At 42.5% G+C, this 22,180-nt stretch overlaps 1 protein-coding gene and 1 long non-coding RNA gene across 14 annotated transcripts in view; both read left to right on the top strand.

The window, feature by feature from the left end:
- LOC104593872 (glutathione S-transferase zeta class-like) overlaps positions 1 to 22,180 on the top strand; it is a 98,283-nt gene that overhangs the window by 677 nt on the left and 75,426 nt on the right. For all 12 annotated transcript variants that reach the window (XM_088887113.1, XM_088887112.1, XM_010253919.3 and 9 more), the window contains 3 exons: positions 23 to 79; positions 12,355 to 12,440; positions 12,572 to 12,643. In XM_088887113.1, the coding sequence (XP_088743239.1) occupies positions 23 to 79; positions 12,355 to 12,440; positions 12,572 to 12,643 (215 nt within the window). The remainder of the gene's footprint in view (positions 1 to 22; positions 80 to 12,354; positions 12,441 to 12,571; positions 12,644 to 22,180) is intronic.
- On the top strand, positions 12,656 to 16,884 carry LOC148791924 (uncharacterized). 2 transcript variants are annotated; one of them, XR_016075936.1, is made up of 2 exons: positions 12,656 to 16,255; positions 16,582 to 16,884. It is a non-coding gene; the product is annotated as an uncharacterized LOC148791924 (long non-coding RNA). The 2 variants fall into 2 exon arrangements; XR_016075937.1 differs by having other exon boundaries at positions 12,656 to 16,291.

The following is a 22,180-nucleotide window of genomic DNA, read 5'->3' as shown; positions in this document are numbered from 1 at the left end:
TTGTTGGTTTGGTTGTGAAAAGGATTGAGTTACGAGTATAAAGCAGTAAACCTGTTGAAAGGAGAGCAGTTCAGTCCTGGTGAGGAACTTGTGCTTATGTTTCTAATAATATATTTATGCTTGCGTACAGGGTAGATCTTTTTAACGTTATGTGCTTATATACGTAAGCACAAGAATCATAAACGTGGTAGGGAATATGGTGTTATTTATCAAAATTCATGGGTGGGTGGCTTTTGATTGGTCAAAACTCTTTCCATACCATATCTAATTTCCCATGTTTCACTGATTTATATATATTTTTTCACAGGGCTACACAACGGGGGTAGCCCTCCCCCTTCCCTGGTGAGTGGTGGCTGCGGGATTTGATCCCAGGTCTCCGCTCCAACAAGTTAGAGATCCTACCAACTTTTTCTTTTAAGGCAGAGATCCTACCAACAGAACCGCCATTAGTTGGCGCTGGTTATATGGATTTACATCTATGTATACAAGCCCAAAGGCTGAATTGCACAAGTTCATACGTCATGGACTTGATCTCACTTTAATTAAGAACACGCAGACATATTGTACTTGTACAGATACACCGAAGAAAACCAAGGTTTAAGCAGTTTACAATGAAATGTAATCCATGATGGTGATCATCATCTAAGACTTGTCGCAACTATATGGGGTCGGCTACAGAATCTTGTTTTATCATTCCATATTCTGTTCAGACCATATTTATTGTTAAATTAAATTATGGACGCTTAAATAATTTCTTACTTCTTCAGCCTGGAGTGCAACTTGGATTGGACCGAGTGAGCATTTTACATTGTTTTGAGTTTGGGCTATCAGGCCAGGTCCATTCAAAAATTTGACAAAAGCCCAACCCTAGCCTGCCCAAGTTGCAAGCCTAACTTCAATCTGTGTTGGTCTGTCCTTAGCTCTTCTCTCCACTTCAACTTTTTTTTTTGATGAATGAAGATAATTTTATTAAATCAGAGAATTAAGGCATTATAGGAAACCCATGGAGAGGCACAAGCTTTTACCTCTCCTACCAAAGTATTACATCAAGTTAAAATAGGAATAAAACAGAAATAAAAATTATAGTGCAGCCCAAAATAAGTGTGCCCTTGAAGCCCCTTGCTTAGCCAACCCTTCTGCCAAGGTATTTGCTGTTCTTCCCACCCAAAGAGAGGTAACAGTCATGCTCCTTGTGAGCCAATTAACTTTTCTCAATAAGTCTTTGTATCGCCATATAGCTGAGCCTGGATCTGTCAGCCATCCCACAACAATTTTGGAGTCTCCTTCAATAACCAAATTCTGAACTCCTAATTGTTCTGCAATCTAAATACCTTGTACAGCCGCTAAAGTCTCAGTTCTATTAGAGTCTCCTATTCCCACGGGGCCTCAAAACAAGGCTAAGATGTTGCTATCCTTATCTCTCAGCACCTCTCCTATCCCTGATGGGCTTGGATTTCCCTAGCTGCTACCACCAAAATTCAGCTTTACCCAACCTTCAGATGGAGGCATCCACACTGTAGATATCCTGTGCTTCCTCGTATGACTATTAGCCACCGCTATCCAGTGCTTTTTTCCTTTTCTTTGAATGACCTTGCATTTCTTTCTTCCCAGATGTCCACAAAGCAGCTGCTCTAATACATCTCTACATAGTTCTTCCTTTTTTTGTTGGGCACACAAAAAATGAAGGATCAAACAACTGACTTAAGTTTGTGGTTAGATTCCACTTGCACCCAAACAAAGCAAAAATCCAACTCCAAATAGCAATAGAAAAGGAACAAGATAAAAGTAAGTGGGAGCAATCCTCATCACTAGCTCTGCAAAGTACACACCAGTTAGGGGACAAACACATGAAAGGCCTTTTCTTCTACAAGCAGTCCAAGGTATTGATCTTTCTATAAAACACCTCCCATCAGAAAATAATAATTTTAGGTGGAATAGGTCCTAGACATATCTCCTTGGTCGGAAAACCCAATTGTCCTGGGGAAGAGCAAAGGGCCTTAAAAAAGGAAGCACAAGTGAAGTAACCTTTTGGATGAGGGGACCATAATCTCACATCCAATCTAAGAGGGTAAAAAAAAAACACTGCCAAGAAGAGACAACAGGTCTGAAACACTACTAAGTTCATCCCTCAAGCCTCTATGAAAACCAAAGTCCCAACTTAAGGAGGAGGGTGAGGCACGTGTTGGGAGAAAATGAGAGCTTTTTCCTTATAGAGGGAAAGGGAGTAGAGGGACGGGAACCGGTCCTTAAGTGCAAAGGTACCCCCCCAAATGTCTTCCCAAAATAAAACAGAGTTACTAGAGTTGACATCATACCTGACATAATTGAGAAATTGAGGGAGGATACTCTGGATTGCTTTCCGCGGAGTTGCCAATGTAGCTCGACGCGATACACCAACATCTCATCCATTTTCCAATTTGCCATGTATACTATCTATCACTTCATGTCACAACCTCTCCCTTTCTAAGGGCTACCTCCACAACCATTTTCCTAAGAGAGCTTGATTCTTGAGAACTAGCCTTCCTAATCCCAGTCCACCCTCCTCTTAACTCCTATTTTAACATATCACTTTTTCATACCTTCGTGTCGTGCCTGGCATGGCCCATGTGCTATAGATGGGCCATGCTAGCACAGGCTCCCATGGCCTGGCCCGGCGTGGCCCAGCACAACCCATATATATGATATATAATTATATATTATATATAATAATTATATAATTATATACATATTTATATGTAATTATAATATATAATGTATTAATATATACATTTTTATATTCAATTTTATTATACTATTTTATTCCAATTGTACTGTAATTTTTTTAATTTCATTTTATTATTTCATATGTAAACAATTGTACACATCAAAATTCATATAAAATAAATTTTAAGATAATTTGTTTTCAAAAATTAAAAAAAAATTATGCCTCTCATGGCCTGGCCCGGCATGCGGCCCAGCCCAAGATCACCTAGGCTCGTGCCATAGGCCATGCTGGGCTTGACCTTTGAAGTATCCTAGAGGTAGCAAGCATGGCCAGGCTCGACACGACCCGATTTACACCTCTAGGTCCATCTAAACATTCACATTTTTTTTTTTCATTTTTTGGATGCATCTACAAAGAAGAGAGAAAATGCTAACCTAGGTACCAACAACAATGCTTCTTTAAGAGTCACACCTTCAGTACTATTATGAATCAATGCCTCAAAGCTTGTAGGAACCAACACCATCAAGAAAATTAGAATCACTTAAATTTTAGAAGTAGAAAATTCACACTTTATCATCTAATGTCAAAACCACCTGTGGATTTTCTGTCATCAATAGATCCAACCCAATCAACATCTGTATACACCTCAACCTTCAAATGTCCATGCTTTTGGAACAACAAACTAGCATTTGGAAATTTCTTAAGATATTTGAGGATCCTCTCAGCTGCTTCCATGTGAGTATCTTTGGGAACATGCATTAACCGGCTAAGAACCCTAAAACATAAGCAATATTTGGGCGTGTCATGGATAGATACAAAACTCTTCCCACAAGTTTTTGAAATTGCTTCACATCCTTGATGGTTTCACCTTGACAATCACCTAACTTATGGTATGGATCAATAGGAGAATCAGTTGGTTTCACCCCTAGCTTACCTGAATCTTGCAATTGATCTAGGATGTATTTTCTTTGAGAAACGAAGATCCCTTTTTGTGAATGAGCAACTTCAATTCCAAGAAAATACCATAAAGGGCCTAAATCTTTTACCTCAAACTGAGTAGCAAGGAATTCTCTCAACTTCTAAATTTCAGTTTTCCAATCACTAGTGATCACTATGTCGTCAACATATACTTATTTTTTAATGAATGAAGATAATTTTATTAAACCAGAGAATTAAGGCATTACAGGAAACCCATGGAGAGGCACAGGCTGTTACCTCTCCTACCAAAGTATTACATCAGGTTAAGACAGGAATAAAACAGAAATAAAATTATAGTGCAGCCCAAAATAAATGTTCTCTTGAAGCCCCTTGCTTAGCCAACCCATCCGCTATGGTATTTGCTATTCTTCCCACCCAAAGAGAAGTAACAGTTAGGCTTCTTGTGAGCCAATTAGCTTTCCTCAATAAGTCTTTGTATCACCATATAGCTCAGCCTGGATCTGTCAGCCATCCCACAACAATTTTGGAGTCTCCTTCAATTACCAAATTTTGAACTCCTAATTGTTCTGCAATCTGAATACCTTGTAGAGCTGCTAAAATCTCAGCTCTATTAGAGTCTCCTATTCCCTTGGGGCCTGAAAACAAGGCTAAGATGTTGCTGTCCTTATCTCTCAGCACTTCTCCTATCCCCGATGGGCTTGGATTTCCTTGGCTGCTACTATCAAAATTCAGCTTTACCCAACCTTCAGACGGAGGCACCCACGCTGCAGATATCCTGTCCTTCCTCGTATGACTATTAGCCACTGCTATCCAGTTTCTCTAAATATCATCAAAAGAAAAAGAATGAAAGGAGTCCACAGTTCTCAACCAATGAATGACCCTAGTCAAGATACAATGCTTCACAGCTTGAATGCTTCTTTCCACTTCTTTGAATATGTTCCAACTTTAATAAAGTAAGAAAATGTGAAGAAAAGAATAGAAGAAAGAAAGAGAAAGAGAAGAAAAAGGAGAAGAAAAGAGGGAAGACTAGAAAGGAGAAATCTGTTCTATTCTTCTTTCTGTTGACCCAGGTTGTATTAACATTCTACTAAGGATGAAATGACTACAATACCCTTAGGAAAAATACAACAGATATAAGAGAGAAAGAGTAACATGAAAAAGTCAATACTGACCCTGTTAACTACTTCTAACAATTCTGACATTCCCCCTAAAGCTGGAGCATATATATCATAAAGTTCCAGCTTGTTACAAATATAGTCCATCCTTGAGTGACCCACACTTTTAGTAAAAATATCAGCTACTTGATCTTCAGATTTAACATAGGGAGTAACAACCTCTCCACTTGTCACTTTCTTTCTCACGAAATGACAATCAACTTCAATGTGCTTAGTTCTTTCATGAAACACTGCATTAGAGACAATATGTGTTGCAGTTTGGTTGTCACAAAACAATTTAATGGGTTGACAAATTGTGATATTCATCTGTTGAAGAATATCATACAACTCGTATACCATACAACTCTTTACCACATCTTATTTCTTTCTCTATAAGTATTTGGACGATAGACATTGGTTAGAACCCAGGTGAAACTGTCCCCCACATTCCTGAACTTTAAAGACACAAAAAAATCTCCCTATGAGTTCCTCCACTGATTCTACAACATCCTCCCTCCATAAAGTAACTAGACCTCCAGAGGCTCCCCAAGAAGGAACCGAAGTCCAACAAACTCTTCTTGATCTCCACACACTTCTGACCCATCTTCTGTCCAATTCTGCCAGCTTAGTTTCCTGTAACAACACTATGTCCGGTTTCTCTCTTTTTAGTAAGTCTTTAATTGCCCTTTTCTTTCTTTCACTCCCCAAACCTCTCACGTTCTAGCTGATGATTTTCATTGAAAAACTTCTTTTAGAAAACCCTTCCCAAAAGACTCCACCCTATAGCAGAACCTTTCTTCTTTCTCCTCTACCACTGAATTTGATGTTACCCTCAATATCTGAGATTAATCTCTCCACTTCTGACCTTTTCTTCTTTTTCCTTTTCGCATTACCCTTGGTCTTCCTGGTTGATGCACTGACTTGGGCCACCTTCCCCCCCTCCCCCAAATTAGAGCTCTTTTGTCACAGTCCTTCTTTTGAGGAGTAACCGCTTGCTCCCTGTGATCTACTCCCTCCTTCTCTTTATACTCTAGCAATGCATAGATATGCTCCCATATCTTCTCTAGTTCCTCCTCCTGTCTCTCTTTAGGTGCCACTTCTCCCTCTCTCAGCTCACTCTAAAGTTGCCATTTTCTCTACTCTTCTCCCCATCTGGATCTTCCACTCGGGATGCTAGAGTATCTGTTTCAAGCACAGGAGGCACATTAGTAAGCAAAAACGAATGGACAACAATACTTGTGTTGTTGAGGACCAAGGGAACATCTTCCGAGGGAAGGGAACCAGCGTAAGGAGGCAGGCCTAAACCTGCTACCTGAGATTGGATTCACATTGTAGAGCTTGCGTAGGATTCAATACCTTGTCAACTTTAACAGCCAAACTAGTCTTCCGGTGCTGCCCATTTTCTGGTGTTACATTACAAATCAAAGTGTTAGGCTCTTTCCCTTCCAAAACCATATCCTATTTTTCCTGAGCTACTGGACTGACTTCCCTTGCGAGTGGAGGCAACACCTGAGCTAGAGCTGTGGTCTTCACTGGCTGATCCATTACTCTCACAACGTCACCCTCAACTGTTTGTGAATCAGCTTCCTTGTTCTCCTGAAAAAGTATTCCGTGCCCAAACTATCTTCCTCAAAAACATTCCTCGAGCTGCTCAGGTCGATTCTCCCTAAGCTTACTGTATTGTCTAAGTCAGTGTCACTGGAGTCTTCCTCCTTAGAGTGATCATCCTGCCTAAACTCCTCTAACTCACTTCGCCTAATACTCCTTGGGTTGTGCTTTTCCGGTGACAATCTATTTAATCTTGCCAACGCAATCCATTGTAGTGAGCTTCCAGGAGGAGAAAAGTTTGATTTCTCTGAATTTTGGGCTGTTGTTCTCGAAGAAGAAGAAAATAGATGATCCTTAACATCTATCGACGCCACTCCCCTGGTCACATGACCCTTTAAGTTAGTCTTGGGTACCTTTAATTGGCTGATAAGCTTCGACCCATATATTAGTCTAATATCTTGCTCTGCCTGTCCCACCTTAGATGGGTCCACAACAGTCGGCCCACTAGGAGTTTTCTCCCCTAGTTAGTTGGATAGCCCATATTTTGAATTATGGGGCCCACTCATATTTGCCTGGCTTGGATTGGGTAGAGATTGGGCCCTATTTATTTTTAATGGACCGAACGGTTCAACTCCCCTAAATTCCTTTGACTTTGGTCCAAAGGAGTTGACTGCCCTCTTTATCTCTTCAGGTGTGTTTGAAGAAAGAGCTTTAATGGCATTTGTTACAGCTAAAGCATATGATCCGTTAGGCGCCCAAGTATTACCTTGTTGATCACATCTAAGGCTTCCCATCTTTGGCAAAGCTTTTGAATTTCTAAAAGCTTGCTCGCCCTTTTTTGTGTAATTGCCTCTACCTTGCCGGTCTACCAACCCCTTGTTGCCATGTAAGTTGTTGTTGCCTAGAATTGGCTAGGGGCAACACTATCAATTTGCTTCCGAGCCGAGGTATGGCTGAGTAGTTCCGAGGCCTAGATTGGCTGAGGGCTGGTAGGCTTGTCTTGCGAGGAGTAAAGAAGAGAGCGTCAGAGGCCTCGGGTGAGTACCCGAGGTGGAGACTTCGACGGTCAAGTTAGTGCAAGTGCGGTGCAAGGTGGACGAGGCCTGAGGTGTGAACACCTAGACGAGGCCACAAAGGAGGCTAAGAGTTCTCAAGTTCTTGTTCTTAAGTCCAAGTTCCAGTCCTTTACCTTGAAAGGGTTGCCTTCTATTTATACTTGAGGCCGCTTGGAGGTAGGTGGGCTCGGACGGTCCGGATGTGATCTGTACGCCGGGGGGGAGGGGGCGGTCATCCGAGGTCGCCAAGTGCAGTCACGCCATTGGTTCTGGAATGCACGCCAGGCTCTGTTCCACATGCACCCTGATTGGGCCCACCTTGAGCGACGCCGTCTAACACGCGCAGGCCCGCTATTTGGTAAAGCCATGTGCGCCTACATCATTTGCCCGCACTCTTGAGGTCGTGGTGGAGGTCTGAGCTTGAGGACCTCGGCTTTGGCCGAAGAGTGCGTTAATTGTACTAGGAGGCGTTGTTGGGCCTTTTGGATAAGGGTCTCGGCTTCGGCTTGTCGGGGACGAGCATGTCGTGGCCTGCAGTTGCATCGGTACCATAGAGAATTCGGCTGTTTGGGGGCCTCGGCCTCGGCTTCAGTGCTCGTAACGGGTACGGTCAAGAAGGGTCCTTGCTCCCTGTCCTGTCTCTTGCTGGTTCCGAGGTTATATCGTGCGAGGTGTCGGCTTCGGTATATAGTGCCGAGGGAGTGATAGTTGGAGGAGGAGGTTGCTACTTAGCCACGTGTCGAACTGGTCCCGTTGTTGGCGATTTGTAGCCCGTGAGGGAGATGGATTTCAGCAACGGGTGCATGCCGTGCACGACACGGGTTTTCGCTCTGACGGGTCAGAGCCATGTACGCGATGGGTTGTGGCGTCACACTCGTAGGAGAGACGGGAGTCAGGCAGGCCGGGTCACGCGTTTTTCGGTTTGGCATCGTTGGTCAAACCGGTAGACGCGACGAGGAGACCAGTTGGCTCGCCTGGCATCGTTTCGTCTTCCTGAGGTGAGCGACATGTGTCAGTCGCTAGACAGGGCAATAAAGGTGGTCGCTGCGTAGGCGTTGGATCGGAAGTGATCTGGACCGTCTATTTTCCTTTAAATAGGGGACTTGGTTGCGTTTTCTCCCACCACCATTTTCTCCCGCCTTCCTTAGGACTTTCTAGCCTTTGTTTTCTCTAGGTAAACACTCCGCCATCATGTCTTATTCCGACTCCGGCCCAGAATGCTATGAGCTCCCAAACCCCTTGGGGGCGAGCTCCTACCGCACCCTATCACCAGCCAGCCCCATTCGAGGCTCTTTGGTGGCCGAGATCCCATCTCCGAGGCTTGAGGTTGAGGTGCTGAGGGAGAGGACTGCCTCCGTAGGCGCCGAGTGCAGCCAAATGGGCGATGACTCCCTGTGACAGCGCTGCATCGATGATGCCAAGGGAGGCCGAGGGATCCCCCGAGGTGGTAGAGGGGGAGGAAGATCTTGAGCCCAACCCAAGGACGGTGGCTAATATGCCGCCCAAGGGGTGACGATTGGTCGTCTCCCTCGCTCGGAGTTAGATAGTACCTTGGGCTTCGAGCAAGTGAAGGCCTTGGGTTGGAAGTACTACATACCTTGGTCATATAGGCTTAGGGTCCCTGACACTGGTGATCGGCCGTGGACTCCGGAGGAGGGGGAAATTTGTGTTTACCAGCACTTCTTGGAGTTTGGCTTTAGATTTCCCCTCCATCCTCTAATCCTTGAGCTGCTGAGGTGGTACTGCATAACAATTAGCCAATTAGCCCCTAGTGCCCTTAGGACTATCCTTGCCATGCTGGTGGTGGCTCAGCTTCAGGGCGTAGAGTTGACTCAAAAGATCTTCCGTGCCATGTTCGTGCCGAGGCCACATCCTACTAAGGCGAGTATGTATTACTTTCAGCCTCAGAGGGGCAAGCCTGTAGACAACCCTTCATTTGTGCACAACTGGAAGAGCAAGTTCTTCGTTTCTTGTCTTAAGGGTTGGTCATTTAGGTCGGCCTGGGGGGAGATGCACTTAACCGCCGAGAAGTCCATGCCCTTACTTTGTGACGATGAAGCCGACGTGATGACCCACATTCTCGTGTTGGGGATGATCCGGGCCAAGCCTCTAGTGGAGGAGGAGCTCCCCTTAGTTTTCGCCGGGCTTAGTCCTGCCCACCTCTGTAGGAGAAGTCCTGCTGTTGGCCCTTAACACGTCGATCTTTCATTTTACTTGGAGGTATCGACTCTCATTCCACTTTCTTGCAGAGATGCCGATTTACGCGAAGAGGCTGTTGTTGGAGAGGGCCTAGGCCAAGAAGAATGCTCTAGGTGAGGGCATGTCGGGGAGACAGACGCCAAGGAGTCTGCTTCCTACCCGTCGAGAGGATACCTCGGCCCCAAGCTACAGCTAGTGGAGGGGCTGACTGTGGTAAGAGGCCGGCCGAGGGGAGTTGGTAGCAGGAGACCGGTCAGAAGAGGCTGGCTGAGGCACCTCATCCCCCTCAGGGGAAGAGGTTGGCGCACAAAGACCGCCCAATTGAGGGCGGTGAGCGAGGAAGGGAGGCCGTCGTTGCACCGAGGGGGCCTTCAGCAAAGGGGCCCATGACTGGGCCATCATCTGCCCCTTCGTCTTCAACAGAGCCCCGGAAGAGGGGGAGCTTGAAACATGATGACTATTCCGCCCCCGGTAGTCCATTCGGGAGGGGGATTCTATTGATGCCGAGGGGGTCGGCAAGGCTTTGGTTAAGGGGATGATCCCTCAGGGGGATCGTCTCGCCCTGATGAACGGGAACCCCCTCGCCCTCTGGGACCATGGTTTGGATCACCTGGCCAAGGTATGTTTTTCCTTCCGTCGCTTTGCTGGTTGTCTTTTTCGCTTTTTTTGGTTAACTTTGCTGATGGGGATGCTTTCGTTGCAGGTCTGCTGGTACTACGTCGGCTTGGGGGACCGAGTTGGGCTCCTCCTCGATCGCATAAAGAAGTTCGAGGAGAAGAATGAGCGATTCGTGGTGCGGGTCGCCGAGGCCGAGAGCAGCCGGGACACCGCCCTCTTGTCTCTGGACGAGAAGAAACATCTCCGAAAGATGCTGGAGGACAATCTGAAGGCGGATAAGGCTTAGATTGTTGAGCTTTAGGAGTCTTTGAAGAAGTTCGAGCTCGAGCGCGTCTATCTTGATGAGGCCGTGGTGGCAGCCTAGGTGCGAGCGACGAAGGCCGAGGCGAATGCGAAGGACGCCATCCTCATTTGGAAGACGTTGGTGGAGTACCAATGATGCCTCACTGACTACGAGGCTGACTCCTACTTGGAAGGGATCGAGGATACAAAGCTTGAGGTGCTGAGGTTGGCTTCGGATTTCCCGGTGGGCAAGTTGAAGGTCCCTCTAGATGTTGAAACTCTTCCTGCTGAGGCCCCCATCGCTCTTGGTGCCGCTGAGGACTCTATTGCCCCTCCTGCCGAGGGTGATGCGTAGGCGGCCTGCCTTCTAGCATAATGCCCCTGCAAGATGATGACGGCCTTGTCTGGTTTCAACAACTTCACCATCCTCAGCCTCCCTACCTACATGAAATTCTCAGCCCACATGAAATTCCTTCTCACTTTGCATGGACACTAACAGCCGCGACATCACAATGCTGTTTTCCTGGTTCCATTTTTCATGCTCTGCACTTCCAGATCTAGGTTCTTTAATCTTCCCATTGGTATACCCTAATTTTCCCCTTGCAATGATATTACAACTTAATCTCCTTCGACCGCTCTAAATAGTTAAGTCCATCTAGGGGAATAACAACCATCAGGAAGTTCAAATTAATCTCCCCACTGTAAATAGACTATACACCAGAGGTATCTGAGTCCTCAGGAGCCATAAAAGTCACTTTAGGTCATCTTGACAATAAATCCGATTGAAATATGAGGAAGTAGAGAAGAGAGAAAGGAGACGGAAGAAAGGAAGAAGAAAAAGTTTGTAGCAATAGAACAGTGCTGGCGGTGCCAGCTTTTATTAGATTATATAGGGCGACAGAAATGAGAAGGGAAAAGACCCTTGTGCCCCTACTGTAAGTGAGTACAATAACAGAAATAAAAAAACCAAAATAAAAATGCTTTAACTAGCCAAACAGACCCTAACACAAATAAATAATTTATTTCAACACTCCCCCTCAAGTTGGAGCATAGATGTTAATCATGCCCAACTTGTCACACAAATCATTGTGCCACACATGATGAAGACCTTTGGATGGGTGGAGAGCTAAATATTTATCCTTGGTTGGGTGGGGGGAGAATAATTTTACTCTAGTGTTTTCTCAAGCTTACCAACCTATTATCTATCTTTATTGAAAATGCCAACTAAAGTGGTTGAGAGAATTGAGAAGATTCAGAGAGATTTCCTATGGGGGAGGGAGTTGAGGGGGAAAGAAATTTCACTTGGTGAATTGGGTTAAGGTTTGTAAAAAGAGATGGGAGGGCTGGGGCTAAGAAGAGTGATAATCTTCAATAGGGCCTTAATGGGGAAATGGCTAAGGAGATTTGGCTTATGGAGAGAGAGGAAAACTCATTGTGGAGGAGGGTTGGGAAATATGGGGTGGTGACTGGTAAGGTTCGGCTGGGAATCTAGAGAGGTGAGGGCTTCATGGGGGTGAGTGTGTGGACGGGGATATGATATGCTTGATGGGTTGGATGTGGTACTTTTGTTTTGTGCACACAAATACATGTTTGTGCATATGGGTTTAACGGGATTGAACAGGGCAGAATGGCAGAACAGTATTCATGTAGCTGACCTGATATAGTTGGGACAAGGCTGAGATGATAATGTTCATGATTTGTTGTCTGGATGATCCTTATTTTTGTTTTAATATTATCAGACTGGGACTTGAAACTAAATTTTTGTTCCATTCTTCTGGAAAATAGAATTCGTTCCTTTCTTATCTTTCTGCTTCAAGATTTTCTTATTGTCTTCTTTTCCCTGGTTCAAATGTAGAATTTTCAAAGCTAAATCCTATTAACTATGTGCCTGTCCTGGTTGATGAAGACATAGTTATTGCTGACTCATTTGCCATTCTAATGGTTAGTGGATACCATCTTTTCTCCTGTATTCTGTCATAATTGTATTGTTACTTTTGAATTTTAAATGAAAAACTGTTTTAGTATCTTGTAAACTTTTATCATTCATTTCATTTTATTCCATGCATGTACAGTATTTGGATGAAAAATATCCTCAGCATCCATTGTTGCCTTGCGATCTTCAGAAAAAGGCCATCAATTTCCAGGTAACATTGCAATTTTTGTTATTCCTATTTTTGTAATGACATTGATTTTGGTGTAAAGTTGCAAATCACGTTCATTGGCCTTTGGAGCATCATTCTTTACAGAGTATAACATGATACCATGATACCATCACAAAGTGACTCATATTAGTTTGATGTGATGTTTTAGAGTTTATTAATGTACTAGGTGTATTTTTTCAGTAATAGAATAAAATTTATTAAAAAACAGAAAAGATACAAGAGGAGAGAAAGATGACCAGTAATCACCTGAGAGAAGAGAAAGAAATTAACCTCCCAACATAAAAGGAACCTTATCCACCCAAACAAACAGACCTTAAATACTCACAGCATTAAAATTAAAATCAAAAGACAAACCAAACCCCCTCAAACTCAACAACCAAAAAAAAAAAGAAAAAAAACATCGAGCACCAAACCAGGAAACAAAAGACAAACTTTGAACAACTTCGCTCTTCCAACAACAATAGAATTAAAAACACCCATAATTACTTGAAACCACCATCAAAATTTGCCTGTACTTCTTTGTTTCTCTTGTTGAATTTCTTTACCTTCTTGATCTGCCTTATCTCAAAAAAGACTTCCTCTCAACCTACCGAACACTTTGGAGACTTAGAGAATTTCTGGTTTTCAAAATGTTTTCTGCATTAGAGAATTTCTCCACGTACTTCTGGTCTTTATGACTGGCCATGATTCTTTCTAACTCCAATGCCGCATTTTTCTTAGAAGTTTGATCAACAACTTCAACTTCGCCCTCAGGGGTGGTATCCCTTTCTAAAGTGGCTGGAAACAGGCAATGCCAAACACCAACAAACTTGAAATACTTGTCCAACTCCTCCTCCCTACTCTCCAAAGGATATTATTCTTCCCAACTCCTTGAACACTTTCCTTGCAAATTCCTCCCCTCCAATAACATGCAACCCCAAAAGTTTACTCAACTCCACTTCAAAATTTACCATTGTCTTCTCCGGTATTCCATACCAAGGCTGCTCTTGTTATCCTCCACAAGCATATTCCCCTTTTCTTCTATTGCCTCAAGAAACTAGAGTTGAATAAACTAACCACATCTTGTGGGGGAACTCATATACAACCAAAGAGAGAATAGAAGTAATCCCAAATACAAGTCACAAAAGAATAGGAGATTAGTAAATGAGGAAAGGTTTCACCACTAGACTTACAAAGGAGACACACATGAGGAGAAAGGCAATTGCTTTGCCTTCTTTTCTATAGCATGTCATAGGTGTTAATCTTTCTTTCCCAACAAAGAGCATGTACTTTAGGAAGATTTGGTTTGCACCAAATTTCTCTCACCGGGAAATTCACCCCAAAGGTTTTGAATTGATAAAAAAGGTTAAAGAAGGAAGCACAAGAGAAGAGGCCATCAGGACCAGACTCTACCATCCAAGAGATTTTGATCCAAAAAGACCTTTTCCAAAATTGAGAGTAGGATAATAATTTAATAAGTGATTCACACTCATTATCCTTCAAACCCCTTCTAAACCCAAAGTCCCAATTTAAGCCATGTTCTTAGGGGCAAGCCAAATCTAGAAATAGGTTCATTCTTAAGGTTTGTTAATAAATAAAGTACAAGGAGTTCTTAAGGTTCAAACTCAGTGTTAAGAAAACTCTTGAGATGAACAACTTCCTGAGTATCATTACCAGTAACCACAATGTCATCAACATAGACAATCAGAAGGGTCACTAAGGATTCTCTCCTCTTAACAAACAAGGTATTATCCGACTTGTAGAGAAGATGGGCCGAATGGCCCATATGTTGTTTATCCTTTTTTTCTCTTTTATGTTCTTTGCTGTAATGGGCCTTAATCTGGGTTTTATTCTTTCTTATATTATGTATTTTTTATCTGGCTTCTCTGTAAATTACTAAAGTTTAACTTAATTAAATAGAATTAAGGGAGTAAGGGAAGAGATTATGTTCAAAAATCTCTCTCTGAACCCAAGTTGCCGCCACCTTCTTCTTCTTCTTCTTCTTCTCTCCTCTTGAACTCTGATTTCTGCTACTTTCTTTTGAATTTTTGCAACTTCCTAAGCAGTCCTTTCTTCTCAAATGGCTGTTTTTCTTCTTGGTATCAGAGCAGGCTCATTTTTCCCTTTTTTCCCTTACACAGTGTGTATGGAAATTGCATGAATAGTTAAAGAAATCTATTTCAACCCAGTTGTTAGTGGTTTTTGGAGAAAAGGGGACTGGTTTTGTCGTCCTCTTGACAGATTCAAGTGTGTTGCCCGAAACCCTAATTTTCTGGAGAAATTTGATTGCAGGCCCCACAGGGAGTTTGACCTGGGCGCTCAGTGACTGAAGGTCTTCTCATTCTTTTTCTTGAAGATCGAATCAGGTGGATTGGTGTTCTGTGAAGTCTACAAGGAGCGACTGAGTTTTCTCTATTTCTCCCATCTTCCGAGTGTGACACAGGTTACTAGTACGACTGCATAGAGGTTGGCTGACAACACAGTTTTTGTTCTGTCTTAATTTGTTGTTATTCGAAGTTGTTTGAAGTCCTTTTTGAAGTATTTAAGAAGATGAACTCGTCGGACTTTGAAAACAAGCATGTTGCAGAATTCGGACAGGTTCCGGGAGCCTCTGTAGACTCTCTACTGGTTGTGGCCACAGTCAAGCTGGATGGAACTAATTATCTGGCTTGGTCACAATCAGTAAAGATTCATATTTGTAGTAGAGGAAAATGGGGTTTTATCTCCGGGAGCAAAAAGGCTCCTCCGGAAGATGATCCATCATATGAAAGGTGGATGCAAGAAAATTATACTATTATTGGATGGCTTGTAAACTCAATGCAACCACAGATTAGTCAGCACTATTTATGGATGAATTCAGCAAAGGAAATTTGGGATAGTGTTGCTGAAACCTATTCCTAAAAATTAAATGTGGCCAGGGTTTACAAGTTGAGAAGTGATGTGAAGAATTTGAGACGGGGAGAAACCATTAGCTGTATACTTCTCAACATTGAAGTCTTCATGGCAAGAAATAGATTTGATAGAAGCTGTAGCCTGGGACACCACTAATGATGCTGAGACCTACAAAAAACTGGTTGAGAGAAACAGGGTGTTTGAGTTCTTGACAGGGCTAAATGCAGAGTACGACATTACAAAGCAAAATATTTTATCCAAGGATAGTGTCTCATTGTCTCAAGCCTATGCCTTGGTAAGTAGTGAAGAAAGCAAAAGACTTGTCCAGGTCTAAGGGGCTGGTCTAAATGTTCATTTTGCTAATATGGGAGTGAAACCCAAGGGGGTTGCAGGGACTCCAAGTAGCTCAGGGAAGAAAGAGATTATCTGTGAGTACTGTTAAAAGCCAAAACACACTAAAGACAAGTGCTGGAAATTGCATCCTGAGCTCCTACCACTTCGGTTTCAGAAGAAGTCTGATAATATAAAGGCAGGGAGTGCCAATGTTACTGCTGGTCCAGATAGTGATAGATACCAAATTGAAAAGATGACGGCTAGTGAGCAGTTAGTAGCTTATGAAGGCAGAATATGAGAAGTTTGGGAGGATGATCAGTCACCTAGAGGGTGTGACCTCTTCTTCCAACCCTCCAGGAAATTCGACCTCTTTTGCATTTGCTCATTCAGGTATACGGGCTTCTGCCAATCATGCAACCATTTTAGGTAATCCTAGGATCCCTTGGATTATTGATTTTGGTGCTTCTGATCATATGACTAGCCTTTTTACTTTGTTTGTTTCATATGATTTACTTCCTAGATGTGACAAAATCACCCTAGCCGATGGCTCTCTTGCCCCTATCTTCGGCAAGGGAACCATCAAGGCTACAGACTCCTTGGTTCTTCCTTCTGCTCTTCATGTACTCAGACTAAATACAAGCTTGTTATCTGTAAGTAGCCTAACTAAGTCATTAAACTGTTGTATAACCTTCTTCCCTTCCTACTGTGTTTTTCAGGATCTGAAGTCTCAGAAGGTGATTGGGAGTGGCCGTGAGGCGAATGGAATATATCTGTTGGATACTCCTGGACAGTGCCATGAACAACCTGGAAAAGCTGCTTTTGGGTTTACATCTACAGAGTCCATCAGTCGAGTCATGTCATGTCATTTTCATTTGGGTCATCTTTCTTTTTCTGCATTAAGTCATTTATTCCCAGAACTGTTTAAGGGAATTAGTTTGTCCAGTCTTCATTGTGAGTCTTGTGAATTGTCAAAACATTGTAGAAACAATTATCCTCTGAGTAATAAAAGATCTCTTTTTAATATTGTGCACTCTGATGTATGGGGGCCTTACCACTTACCTTCTATGGGTGGCTACAAATATTTTATCTTGTTCATTGATGACTTTTCTTGGTTCACTTGGATATTTTTGATGAAGTTCCCAGAATTGTGAGGCAATTCCATGAATTTGTCTTTACCCAGTTTGATACCAGAATTAAAATTTTCAGATCCGACAATGCAAAAGAATATTTTGAGAAAAACCTGATCTGCTATCTCACTGATTTAGGGGTTATTCATCAAAGCTCCTGTTTTAGGACCCCAGAACAGAATGGAGTTGCTGAAAGAAAAAATAGGCATATTGTTGAAGTTGCAAGAAGTATTCTATTTGCCTCACATGTCCCTACAAAATTTTGGGGTGATGCTGTTATCACTGCTACCTACCTTATAAACTGTATGCCATCTAGGGTTTTAGGGTTTAAGTTTCCCTTCAGTTTTCTTCATCCGGACAAGGATCTTTTTCCTATCCCTCTTTGTGTCTTTGGCTGTGCTTGTTATGTACATATCCCAAGTGTCCAAAGACATAAATTTGAATCAAAAGCCCACAAGTGTATCTTCCTTGGTTATTCCCCCACATAGAAGGGTTACTGTTGTTTTGATCCGAAGATTGGCCTTCTGTATGTCTCAATGGATGTCACCTTTGATGAGCTTTCTTCCTTTTATGGTTCTTCTCTAGAGAGATATTATCCAAAGGGGGAGGATTTGTCACAGGTGTTTGCTCTTCCTCTTCCTGTCCCAATTGAGTCTTTTGCTGAGTCTCTTCCTCCTTCAAATGAGTCAAGGGAGGATCAGTCACTTCACTCTCATTCAAATGAGCCAACGGCAGAGAACCAGAAATGAGCAAAATGTTTCCCGTACAACACATGAGCCTCATGCACTTCCAGTTACAGATGAGACAACATGTACTGTTACAGCCCCTTTGGAGCCATCCTTTCCAGACCTTTCTACTGTTGCTTCTAACCCAATTCCCAGGTCTGTGTCAGAAGCTCTTAATATTCCAGAATGGAGGGATGCTATGAGAATAGAAATTGATGCCCTGCACAAGAATGACACTTGGTAAGTGGTTGATTTGCCTAAAGGGAAGGATCCAGTAGGTTGTAAGTGGGTTTTTACTATCAAATATCATGCTGATGACACCATTGAAAGGTACAAGGCTAGGCTGATTGCAAAAGGCTATACACAGACATATGGGATTGATTATCTGGAGACCTTTTCCCCTGTTGCCAAGATGACTTCTGTGAGAGTTTTGCTATCTTTGGCTGCACACTTAGATTGGCCATTTTATCAACTGGATGTAAAGAATGCATTTCTGAATGGAGAATTACATGAGGAGGTCTATATGTCTCTTTCTCCAGGGATGTATGAAACATATATGAAAGGAAAGGTCTACAGGCTGAGGAAATCTTTTTATGGACTCAAACAATTCCCTAGAGCATGGTTTGAAAGGTTTAGGGCTGCCCTTGTTAGCTTTGACTATGTACAGACACAGTCTGATCATACCCTCTTTGTGAAGAGGAGAGGATCCTTGGCCGTTTACCTGATTGTGTATGTTGATGATATTGTTGTGATTGGTAATGATGTCTCAGGGATTAATGATCTCAAATCTTTCCTTCATACAAAGTTTGAGATCAAAGATCTGGGGGAATTGAGATACTTTTCTTGTCATAGAAATTGCTAGATCCAAGGACGGGATCCTTATCTCTCAAAGAAAGTATGTTCTTGATTTGCTCTCTGAAATAGGGAAGATGGGTGCTAGACCAGTTGCTACTTTTATCGATACGAGTCATAAACTTTCTACTTCAGATGGAATATTGTTAGAAGATAAGGGAGTCTTCAAGAGACTACTTGGAAAACTTATTTATCTATGCATGACTCGGCCAGTCATTGCATATGTTGTCAGTTGCATCGGTCAGTTCATGCATGCTCCCAGGGATACTCACATGGCAGCAACAGAGCGGATTCTGTGTTATTTGAAGGGCTCCCCTGGAAAAGGAATTCTATTTGCTAAGCATGGCCATATGAAACTTGAAGCCTACATAGATGATGACTGGGCCGAAAAAATTGGTGATAGAAAATCTACCTCTGGGTACTGTAGCTTGGTGGCAGGTAATATTGTCTCTTGGAGAAGAAAGAAACAATTAGTTGTTGCTCGATCTTCAGCCGAAGCAGAATACAGAGCCATGGCTCATGGAGTTTCTGAACTATTGTGGCTTAGATCCTTGATGGAGGAACTGGGTATTGAGCATGATAAGCCAATGATGTTATACTGTGATAATCAGGCCACCACCAACATTGCTCATAGCCTAGTGCAACATGACAAAACTAAGCATATTGAAGTTGACAGACACTTCATTCGAGAAAGAGTGGCTTTTGGAGAAGTGTGTCTACCTTTCATCACCTCTGAAGGATAGTTAGCTGATTTCCTCACCAAGGGCATTCCCAAGGCTAAACTTCAACATGATACCGGCAAGCTTGGCATGATTGACATCTATGCTCAGCTTGAGGGGGAGTGTAGAGAAGATGGGCCGAATGGCCCATAGGCTATTTATCCTTTTTTATCTTTTATGTTCTTTACTGTAATGGGCCTTAATCTGGACTTTATTCTTTCTTATGTTATGTCTTTTTAATTTTCTGCCCAACTAGGGACTTCTCTGTAAATTACTAAGGTTTAACTTAATGAAATAGAATTAAGGGAGTAAGAGAAGAGATTATGTTCGAAAATCTCTCTCCCTGAACCCAAGTTGTTGCCACCTTCTTCTTCTTCTTCTCTCTTGAATTCTGATTTTTGCTACTTTCTTTTGAATTTTTTTGCAACTTTCTAAATAGTCCTTTCTTTTCAAAAGGCTGTTTTTCTTCTCGACTGAATCTGTTTGTACCCAAAAGCAACAAGAGCAGTCCAAAATCTATCAAGCCAGGCTCTCGGAGATTGCTTTAGGCCATAAAGGGACTTTTTTAGTTTACATACCTTTCCTTGCATCTCCTTCCTATACACCCTTGGAGGTAAAGACATAAAGACTTCTTCATGTAGGCTCCCATTCAAGAAAGCATTCTTTACATTAAACTGATGAAGAGGCCAATCAAAAGTAGGAGCTAAAGATATCAAAACTCGAACTGAAGTCATCTTGTCTACTAGGGCAAAAGTTTCCAGGTAGTCAATACCATACAACTGAGTGTATCCTTTAGGAACCAAACGGGTCTTATATCTCTCAATAGTACCATTTGAATGATACTTAATAGTGAACACCCACTTACAACCAACCAGTTCCTTTCCCTCAGGCAAATCCACAATTTCCCAAGTATTGTTCTTATGCAAAGCATCTAGTTCAGTCATCATAGTATCCCTCCATTTTGGTTTGGACAAGGCTTCTAGGACAGATCTGGGAGTCACATGTGTGGAAACAGAGACAAGGAAGGAATAGCCGGAAGGGGGAAAGAAGGCTATAGGACAGGTGTTTGGAAATGCAATGAGCCGTACATTTCCGTTTGCCTTTGGGAAGGGCAATAGGGAGATCAAGGTCAGGGAAGGCATCCAAAGTGGTAGAAGAGGGGTGACCTGTTACCTCAGTAGTGATGGAAGGAGCAAGAGGCTCATCTGAAGGCGTGGAAAGAACTTGCATATCTCTGAGTCTTTGTCTCTAGTACCACCTTTGGATAATAGGATGGGAAGGAAATGTGGGAGGATGAGTAGGAGGAGGAGGGGGAGTAGGAACATGAGAAGAAGAGCCAATAGAGGACTCTATTAGAGGAGACTCAATAGAAGATTCAATGGGAATTGGAAAAGGAACAGATAGTGACAACGCAAACAACTCCTCTGAATGCTCTCCCTTCGGAGAAGTACCAAAAAAGTAACAAAATCTGCAAATGTAACATCTCTGGAAACAAAGCGAGTGCCATGAATAAGATCTACACAACAATATCCCTTCTATGTGGAAGCATATTCCAAAAAGACACACACACTTTAGGCTCAAACTTATGTCTTTGATGACTGTGAACATGAACGTAGCAAGTGCACCCAAACACTCTGAGAGGAAGAGAGAAGAGATCATCATTTGGGAAAAGCAAGGTAAAGGGAGTTTTAAACCCCAGAACCCGGGAAGACATTCGGTTTATCAAGTATGTAGCTTTAAGGACAGAATCCCCCCAAAACTTAATAGGAACATGGGAAGCAAAAAGGAGGCTCCTCGCAACCTCAACCACATGTCTGTTCTTTCTTTCCGCCACTCCATTTTGTTGAGGAGTGTAGGAACAAGAACTCTGATGAATAACTCCAAAGGTATCAAAGTAGGAGGAAAGGCTCTTCTCAAAATATTCCTTTGTATTATCAGTTCGGAATATTTTGATTCGAGTGTTAAACTGGGTAAGTATAAGTTCATGGAATTTTTGTACAATATTTGTTTCTTCATCTCGGGATTTCATAAGGTAAATCCAGGTGTAACGAGAGAAATCATCAATGAAAAGAATGAAATATTTGTAACCCCCATAACAAGTAAATGGTATGGCCCACACATCAGAGTGCACAATATGAAAAGAAGAAACAAATCTTTTATTACTCACTGAAAAAGATTGTCTACAATGTTTTGCAAGTTCACATGACTCACAATGAAGACTCGATAGGGATATTCCCTTAAACATTTCTGGAAACAAATGACTCAAAGCTGAAAAAGACAAATGACCAAATCTTAAATATCATGACTCTATCAACTGACTCTGATGAAATAGACTCCAAAGCTACTCCACGAGGTAATCCAGCAAATATATCCCATTCGCCTCATGGCCACTCCCAATCGTCCTCTGAGATTTCAGGTCCTGAAAAACACAATAAGTAGGAAAGAAGGTTATGCTGCAGTTCATTGATTTTGTTAAACTACTAACAGATAAAAGGTTAGTGCTAAGTTTGGGAACATGAAGGACAGAGGATAATACAAGTGAGTCAGAGGCTCTAACATCCCCCTCGCCAGAGATGGGAGCAAGAGACCCATCATCAAGAGAAATCTTCTCTCTACCCGAGAGGAGTTGGTATGAACAAAAAAGGTTGGGTAAGCTAGTCATATGGTATGATGCACCAAAATCTATGATCTAAGGAATTCTAAGATTACCTGAGGTTGTAGCGTGATTTGTAGAAGCACAAATACCTCAATGGGCAAAGGCGGATGTAGTGGGGGTGCCTGAGGAGGAAGATGCAATGGTAGACTCCAAGTGATGTATCAACTTCCCATCTCTCTCAAATTCTGCCTTCACTGTTGCCAGCTGTTTCACAACAGATTTTTCTTCACTTTTAG

This window comes from Nelumbo nucifera, chromosome 5 (genome assembly GCF_055504915.1).
Source record: "Nelumbo nucifera cultivar China Antique chromosome 5, China Antique-T2T, whole genome shotgun sequence".
NCBI classification, from domain to species: domain Eukaryota; kingdom Viridiplantae; phylum Streptophyta; class Magnoliopsida; order Proteales; family Nelumbonaceae; genus Nelumbo; species Nelumbo nucifera.
This window is presented reverse-complemented; position numbering and strand designations above follow the sequence as displayed.